General features: G+C 46.5%; 1 protein-coding gene across 1 annotated transcript; it reads left to right on the top strand.

The window, feature by feature from the left end:
- Positions 1–935: 935 nt before the first annotated feature.
- Positions 936–3,158, top strand: K441DRAFT_597726 (uncharacterized protein; the record flags this gene model as incomplete). Its single annotated transcript, XM_067645079.1, has 1 exon — positions 936–3,158. One exon carries the CDS (start codon positions 936–938, stop codon positions 3,156–3,158), a length of 2,223 nt encoding a protein of 740 aa, XP_067496284.1.
- Positions 3,159–9,444: the final 6,286 nt, after the last annotated feature.

The raw sequence follows: 9,444 nt of genomic DNA, 5'->3' as shown, positions 1-9,444 counted from the left end.
TCATGATGGTTAATTCGAATAGCCCCCATTTTCAGCTACATTCATTCCCACTAGTGACTACACGTGCCTATGTGCCCCTATCATTTGCATTGTTGCGCGTCAAAATACCTCGCGAGCTGAATAGACAGAGTCGAGCTCCTTTTCAGCAGCATCACATCACGCGCCACCAAAGCAGCTAATCGATAACGAGACTGAGGATCAAATCACGGTATAGCGAACGCGAGTCCAAGTGGCCATGAACATTCGACATCGCGATTGCCGTGCGAGCGCCGAAGATAGGGGGCGCAGGCGTCGGTTGCGTGTACCTGGGGATGCTAAAGTGCTAGAGGCTTATTTATGCATATTTTGCTGCTGGCAAGCAATTGCTGGTTATTTCTGTAGTGGTAGATCATTCCGATGATAGGGTAGAGCCATCTCTTGGAGACTGGCAACCGACGAGATGGTGCGTAGACGGGTCATGATGGGGTTGGCGAGCTCCCGCGTGCACCGCCCCAATGCACGTCTGGGCCAGCGCCCTGCGTCGCTAGCGGCATGCAGCATGATTTTCTGGAAAAAAAGGATCGGCGCCAGTGCTGTCCTCCGACGCCCGCGCGCCCACCCTCGTTATGACGCAACCACCTTGTCCTTATAAGCATTTGACATTTTCTTTGTCCGCATCTTGCACTCCCAACCGCCCCGACTACCACTCGTTGAAGCAATTCTTAATCATCGTCGGGCCGGCCTCGCCTTTCATCCGTTCCACTCGTAACCCCGACAAACGGCTACGGTCGGATTCCACGGCATTCCACTGGGCCTACTAGCAGCGCTTGTTCACATCATCACCCCATCCTGATTTTTTTTGCCCTTACGTATCGGTCACACCTACCCGAGTCATTCGCTACCTTCTCATATAAGTCTTTTGCCACCCGTCCCTGATTCTATCTTCTATCTCCACAATGCTAGCCCTAAATCCCAGACGTCAACATCTTCAACATCTTCAGCACTCTTACCCATCGACCCTTCCCTCTCCACCACCATCTCAATCCTCCCTTTTCGACGCTCTATCGCAGACCTCTTTCTCGCCGTCGCAAGCTGAGTTCAACGAGAAATTTCTCCGCTCTTACCTCGAGTCTGTCCAGTTCGCGACGCAATCTACCATCGACAACGATCAAACCGACCCAGATCAGTACATGACGGGCACTTTCGAGTTCCAGAGCCCTGCGATCAGGATACAGCAATCGACTCCCATCCCTCAATTGCCCTCGGGCTATTCGCAGTCGCCAATGCTAGCCACATCCAACAGCAACGGCCTCCAGAACTGGAATTCCTATGAGAACAATGAGCAGATGGACACAACCCAGTCGTTGCACACGCCTGTACATCGGACAAGCCATACGCATCAGCGCGCAACCTCGTCGTCGTCGATAGGGTCCAACGGGTCGCAATACCACACTGCAGGTCACACGACTAGCTACCCATACGTCGCCAATTCCGAGAATTCGCCTTCGGCGTCGTCAACATCCAACATTGACTCATCATATACTGCTGACGAAGCGTCGAGAGTCTTCTCGAATCACCTTCCTACCCCTTCGCACACCCCAACTCAAGATACCTTCTTGAACACGAATTTCAACAACTACAACGCACACTCCAACATGGACCCCAATATGGCGGCTCATCTGTCCATGAAGCAAGCGCTCTTAGATCAACATGCGCCTGAGGACGAACTTCCAAGTTTCGGTCATTCAGCAAGGCATTCGGTGTCAAGTTATGGACAGGACTCTCCGGCGACTCCTCTCACGGCTCATGGAGATGATTTCGAGGACAAGTTTAAGGTCCCTTCAACTGGTGAGACGATTCCTGACAAAGTCGAGTCCTGGTTCGATGATTACTTACTTTTCGATGACGATTCAGATCTAAGACATAACCTTCCAAAGTTTGACATGGCTTTGGACGAGCTGTACAATCCAACGATGGCCGCCCAGATCCCGCATTCGGCACCACAATCGAATGCCAAGTCATCGCTGCTGTCTCCTTACCGCAACGTCGTCACTGAAAGGTTACAAGCCGCACACAATGCACGATCACAGTCGCCAGCAAGCTCGGTGTCTGGAGGTGTATCGCCTTTCCGTCAAGGCTCGCCTTACGCTGCTTCGAACAATAGTTTCAACTCTCCTCACATGAGAGTTGGCACTGCTGCTCATGCACGTGAAGCGCAGAAGGCGGAATCGGATGCATTCGCGCTCAAGCATCATTTGCCACAGGCTGAGGACACGCAGCCAAAAACCATCTCACCAAAGGATGCATTGCTCGACTACCACGAACCTGATGAGGACTCGAAAGTACCTCTGTTCCCGGATGGTGGTGCAAGCGAGTACGAGCACCAATACACTGGCGGCGACCAATATAGAAACGCCACTGCCCAATCTCACTACGACAACTCATCGGAACAAGGTTATCGGAGAGATAGTTGGGCGACAGCACGATTTTCACCAAATTTCTCCACTACCTCTGGACCTTCATCGCAAAGTAACTTCACTTTCGTCCCGCCGGCCATCGGTGGAAATATGCACGGTCTTCCGTACGTTTCTCAACAATATCGTTCAGCGAGTAACCTGCCGTCGGCGCCCGAGCAAACTCCGGAATTCCCGGCGCATCTCACATCGATGGAATCGAGCGCAAGCGAGGCTGGCGGGCCCGATATTGGTAGCGCATCCAGCGACCATCCACAGAAGCCGGCGTCTTCAACCGCCGACACTGGCACTTACACCTGCACTTACCATGGCTGCACATTGCGCTTCGAGACCCCGCAGAAACTCCAGAAGCATAAGCGGGAAGGCCATCGCCAGAATCCTAATGCTGTAAACCCTGCGAGTGTGGGCAGCGGCATGACATCAGCGGCGCTCTTGGAGCGGAGCTCGCAAGCGGGTCCGCACAAATGTGAGCGCATTAACCCCACCACCGGCAAGCCCTGCAACACCGTCTTCTCCCGGCCTTACGACCTCACCCGACACGAAGATACAATCCATAACGCACGCAAGCAGAAAGTCCGCTGCGCGCTTTGCGTAGAGGAGAAGACATTCAGCCGCAACGATGCGCTGACGAGGCATATGCGAGTCGTCCACCCGGAGGTAGATTTCCCCGGTAAGCATCGCAAGCGCGGAGGTAATCACGATTGAGTGCGATGAGGCCGGTACCTGGTACCTGAGTAATTCGTTCGAGATCGGTCGTGCGCTGCCGGCAAGCGCTGTTGCGATGTTCAGGATCATGATCCTTCTGCCAAGTCTTCCGGGTGCGGACTAGTCGTCGCAAAGCGATTCTCGCCGCATGCCGCGCCGCAAGTCGGCCGGGAACACCGACCGGGTGCATATTAGCCAGGTGTTCAACGCCTTTTCCCTCGTCCCCTACTAGTCGTCTTGTCATTCCTTGGTTTGCCTTGTTCGCCCGAATCGTTCTGCGTGTGGCGTTCCGCACCTGCATTGCGTTCGCTGGTCGGACGGATTCTGGATCCGGCGTTCGTGATGCTTTACTGTCCTTCAGGAGTCGATGCTTGGTGTTTCCAGATTTGGTCTACTTCCTTTTCCTAGTGTCAAAGAGTTTCTTTTCTATTTTTATCAGATCTTGCATTTGTTTCACTTTCCGAGCGTTCGAGTAGTGTCGTGGGGATGAGATGAGATGAAACCATAATCACGAAGAGATTTGGAATGACCGCATGAAAAGGAACGACAACTTGAATGAGGACGAAATTAGATAGACCGCGCGAGCGGATAATGCTCGGCCATTTTCTTTATTCTCTTGATGTCTATATTTAAATACCTGAAGCTTTTATTAATGTCACGTATTCAAGAGCATGGTTTATGTATCAAGGCTGGTCATGGCTTTTTCCTTTTGGGAATTGGGAATTGGATTTTGCTTATACCAAATGTGTATTTCTGTGCTATGTATAACACTCGGGATTTTGTTATTGAAAAGAGCTATGATGAAATCATAGGAAATTGAAAATTCATGTTTTGGACTTTTCTTTCTTAGAAATTGTATACACCACCTATTCTTGGCCCTTTCTTCCTATGCTGTGTAATAACTCAACGTACGCTACTTTGTCTTGGCCCTCAGTTTTCTTATGCATGCCTTTTTAGTATCCAACTGTACCACGAATACTGGTCTTTCCCTTGTTCAAGTAGCAGTGGAGCACGAAAGACTGTACGATACTATGTAGTCGAGCAAATAGATTATGAAACCCAGTGTATACAATAGACTCTTTACTTTGAGCCGAATTGTGACATTCAGGCTAATCGCTTACAGTAGCCGAGGCGCGGTTAGTCTAATAGACGCCACAATATGCGTTTTGTAAGCTGCTGAAGTACTTGACTTCATATGCGGGATGGCTCGTATAATCTTCTTAAGGAAGATTTTACGCACTCAATGATCTATTATTATCCGACATGACTTTTGCGACACTGCTTGAAGCCTTTCACGAGCGCATGACCAGAAAGGGCAGGAAATCTAGCCGGCAACAACTAGGGAACACTCCCGTAAAAGCCGAGCTGTAAGGTGCATGCCAATAGTGCTTATTACTTACAGTGGCGATTTTGGTTATAGGGGATGATCCAACGAGACTTGTGATGGAGGAAGAAATCTATAATTGGGAATAGGGGGTGAGTATATCCTCCGCCAAAAGGGTAACTATACGAAAAAGCTTACCGCTTTCGTGCCTGCATGCTTCGAGCTGCAGTGATAAGGCGATATCGGCATATCCCCTCATGCGGCACGTTCGTATCCGTAAGTATTGCGGCTCAGCCGCAGCCGAAAGCACCAGCACCGAAATCACAAGATTAAGCTGCGAGACTTGGACGCTATGTGGCTTGTGGTTAATGCTTGTTCAAGTGTAGATCGTAAGGCTGATCCTGTTGCTGATTGTTGATGCTGATGCAAGGTCAGAACGTCATGGCTCGGGTAGCTGGTTGCTTATGTAAGGATTGGTTAGGAGACCTCAATTAGGTTCGAATAGTCAAGGCAGTATCGTAGAAGTGGAGGGAGGGCGTGAGGATGGTGGCGTGTGATGGTGGTGATGAGAAGTGGGTTCTGGGATGATAGCTTGATGAAGGAGGCTAGTTAAGGTCATACTAAGGCCAAGACAAACTCTACACTAAAACAATGGCTCTGAAGAGAAAATCTCTTATTGCTAGGCGTAAGCGTCTACTCGACATCACAATCCTGAAAACCCTCTAGTCCTTAGTACAAGTGAGATGTTTATCCCTTAGCACCTGCGGGTCCGTTGGTGAGTGACCCGTGCGCGAACACCAGAACCATAACCACGCGTGCTCTATATATAATATATTATTGATTATACTACTACCATGCCTCGTAATCGTACTAGAATTGATGCAGATCTTTTTCAGAGGACTCGGTATAACGTTTTCGAGAATAAAACAGCGAGAATACCTCCCCAAAGCCTTAGCCGTTGCCTAAATTCAAGCCTCTCTACGTTGACAATTGGACGACTATGGCTCACTAAACCTTCCGTGCGGCATTAATCTACACAATCAGTGTATCCAACAGTCAGCCTAGCTGCGAGCTTGAGCAAAATAGCTGACTGACTGCGTCAATTGGATCGCTCGCTGTCCGCTGACTGTTGGATAACGTACGCTGGCTGTCAAGCTGTCAGCTAGCCGTCCCAATTAGGAAATTTGTATAGACTTTATGGTGTTTCATTTTGGATTTTTGGCAGCACCTCTCTATATACAAATATTTACATTGCCCGGTTAAAATTCTGCCCTAATTTACCCAATACAGTATTCAAATATAGCTAAATTCGTCCTGCACCTGCAGAGGCTTAAAAGGTAGGTAGAATGGTCGGCGCGTAATGGAGATATTAGGGAAAATGTTTTATTTACTAAGGCTAAGCGAGAGATTCCCATGGGTTTCTTATTACTTAGCGTATAATCTCAGTCGAAGATTTAAATATCCTTACTTCTACTAAAAGCTTCAACTCACCACCAAATCTTACCACCAAGGCAGCGAGCTGTCAGCTAGCTGCAGTCTTATAGCTGACTGACTGTCACTCTATAAGCTTGCTGACTGCTTACGTTATCAGCCTCTGAGCAGCGACGCTGGCAGCGACGCTGACTCTTGGACACACTGTACACAACTCTTTTGAGTTATTTAATCTATTCTTTATAGAGGAGGTTATGGATAAGCTTATGGAGTAGATAAATAAGCACGCGGAGCTCTACTCATCAAATAAGGAATTTAAACACCTACGCCTATGGCAGCTAATATAAGGAGAAACTCTATACATACTTTAGCATACTTATTTATATAGGCATTACTATAGAATTATCCATTAAGGACTATTAGAAGGATTTGAGTACGTATAGCACGGAACATATTATTAAAAACTATGTTTTAATTATTCGATTTTAGCAGCTAGATCGACACTTTCGGGCCTTACTACTATAGCTAAAAGCCGACCAGTTATCTAAATCTACGTTTAATAAGGTTACGGAGCTTACGGAGTATATTCGACTTACTTATAGGAAGCTCCATATGCCTGGAACTACCTTACCGTTAATGAGGCGATTTAACGCTTTATGGGCCGTGCCCCTGAAATTGTTAATATTCTATCTAAACCTACACCCAAAGGCTTTAAAATATAGGTTCTGGCGAATAAGGGTTATATTTTAGACTTATACGGCACACCAAAGGTCCTAGTTAATTTAGGTAAGTCTTTATTAATGATGGCTTTTTAAAGACGCAGGTAGTAGTACTTGGTTTGCTCCCCTAAAAGGACACCGAAATAGGAGAACACCTCTACCTACCTAAAAAGCACGTTATTTGGCTCGATAACCTATTTATAGGCTTTAAGCCCCTTACACGGCCATAAGGCCTTAGTATTGGAGTCGCAGGAACGGTCTAAACAACTAAAATAAAGCGTGAGAAGTAGGGGGACTTTAAAGGTAATATTAAGGTAGTTACAACTATAAAGGGAAAGATAAAGAAGAAGGCGCCTACTAAGCGAATTAACTAGAGGCTTATAGACCTGAAATTAGCCTACGCGGCTTAAGTTCCATAGGGTATATTATATGGTGAGCTTTCTAAAGACGGCTAGGTGATGGAGTTTGCTTGGAAGGACGCCAATATAGTGCTTTTTTATAAGCACCGTCGACGACGGTAAGTCCTCTAATTTAATTCTTAGACTTAAAATTTAATAACGTCATATATTGCTAGGTCGAAGCACTAAGATTATGCGAAAACGTCCTCCTCTTACTGCTAGCGGTGCCAGAGATATTCAAAAAGATCTTTAACGATAAATATAAGAAGAAGTTACCTATTTCTACCTTTATTCTACTATATGCGGAATAGATATTGCGGATTAACTGCGCTCGTATTTTATAATATAGAGAATTTATAAAAGGACCTAAAAATCTCTACCCTACTTCCTATTAGATATAGTAATTTACAATTACTTTATCCTGTCTTCCTATACACTTACCGATTACTGAGTAAGTCGTAAAGGCGGCCATAAGTAAGTTCGAATTAACCTCCGCAGTACTCCCAGCAATGAATGAATGCATATTCATACCACTTATCGTATTCATATCATCAAGGCCTCCAGATATCCATTATCGCGATAATATCGCGATAATAATTTAATAAGCAATACCACCAGGCTTGGCAAGGTGTTGAGGGAGGCGATCGTCCTCGGAGTCCTCCCAAATCGTCACCCCCCTTCTGCCTCTCGAACTAATGATTGTCGAAACTACTGTCGGAGTTAATAAAAAGATATTCTGAAGTAGGAGAAGCCATAGGGCTTGATTGCAGGTGGTAGACCGGGGGGGGGGGTGGTTAGGAAGGATAGCGTATTCACAATCCTTTGCGAACACCGTATAACCCCTTTATAACACCACTGACTACCACCAACGCTCTAAATCATATATATATATATACCCATAAGCTTACGAATATTTATTCATTGATAAGATTTAATATCGTATCCATATCACTTCATAACGGTAAGCATATCGCGATAAATGGACGGATGGGTTCATCGTTGGGAGTACTGGACCTCCGCAACACCTTGTTTAAAATTTAAACATTCGATTCGTAAGTGGAAGGCACCTACACAAGAACACGCTCTTCGACGCTCTACTGACGACATTATATGGGTTCCTATAGCGCAGCACAGGCTAATTAAGCTGTCTACCAAGGATATGAACTTGTCGACCTGTTCCCATTACCTATTACCGACTGAGTGGCGTTGTCGACAGTGGCAGTTGCAAATCGTAGTCGTCAGCTTTATCGTCAGCATAGTCGTCAGCCTTTTGCCACTTACCTAGTGTATATAGTGAGGCTCTAGGGCCTCTTGCAATGAGATAGAGTCTTCCTCATCTTTTTCTGATCCGCATTGGATCGACGGAACTGTTCGGCTTGTATAGAGGCTGGTAGATATACTCGGGTAAAACACATAGGTGGCGGAAAAGCTCTATCTGAGCTTCCACCTAATACTACAAGGAAAACCTTGTGATAGTAAGGAATGGGAGAGGCGCGAGCGCGCTTCAAGGACTCGTTTTGGCTGCAGTATTTGCAAAATACCATTCTGCAGAAAGGACGACTGCTGGAAGCCTCATATTGAGCGACTCAGCTCTAAAGAGTAAGCCTATATATTAATATACTGTGCAATCAAAAGCTTCGTATTCCTGAGTACGGGTACTAAATTTTAGCTAATCTGGTTGGCTGGGCCTTACCGCTAAGGGATAGTAAGTAGGATAGAGCAGAGTTTTATTCATATATAGAAATGAAATTGGTAGGATATACTTCTAGCACAATCCATAAAGCTGTAGTAAGTTTACAACACATTCCAAGTGGTTCTAGATCAAGGTATCGGGTTTGTTCCAGCAGAGGGGACTGCGAGCAGTAGCTCGTTCAGCTGCTACTAGGCAATACTCTTTTGGATCAGCCTGTGAGGCCCCTCGGGGGGCGCTCACTGGACCGGATACGTAATTCCGGACTAACTGTAAGGCCTTTAGTCGGTGTTGATGTGACATGAACGATTCGTTTGAGGCAGTCGGGGTGCGTGTTCGGACGCCGAAATCCCAGGCGGACCTCAACGTTTATGACTCAAGAGTTATTTGTAAAGAAACTTTTGTTTTTTCGGTCTCGGAGATATTTTCTAAGGGTACCGTATGTGTTTGGTTGATATTCGTCATACGACATAACTCCGAGATACCGTCTCATGATCTGAAGCTAGGTTATGAGTGGATAGTGAAGTTTAGAGTTCGTAAAACTTTAAGCTTCGGCCGAGAGAACCCGTTATCGTACGATAGAAAGCATGTTAATGGTGCTGAGAGATGTGGAGCTAAGAAAGTATCCAATTATGGGCATAATCGCATGTGATCTTGAGCCGGCCGAAAGGGTGCTTGCGCCTCGGCCTGTGTGATACATATAGAGAAAAATAAATGAAGGGTT

The sequence above is a fragment of the Cenococcum geophilum genome (assembly GCF_001692895.1).
Source record: "Cenococcum geophilum 1.58 unplaced genomic scaffold K441scaffold_110, whole genome shotgun sequence".
NCBI lineage: Eukaryota > Fungi > Ascomycota > Dothideomycetes > Gloniales > Gloniaceae > Cenococcum > Cenococcum geophilum.
This window is presented reverse-complemented; position numbering and strand designations above follow the sequence as displayed.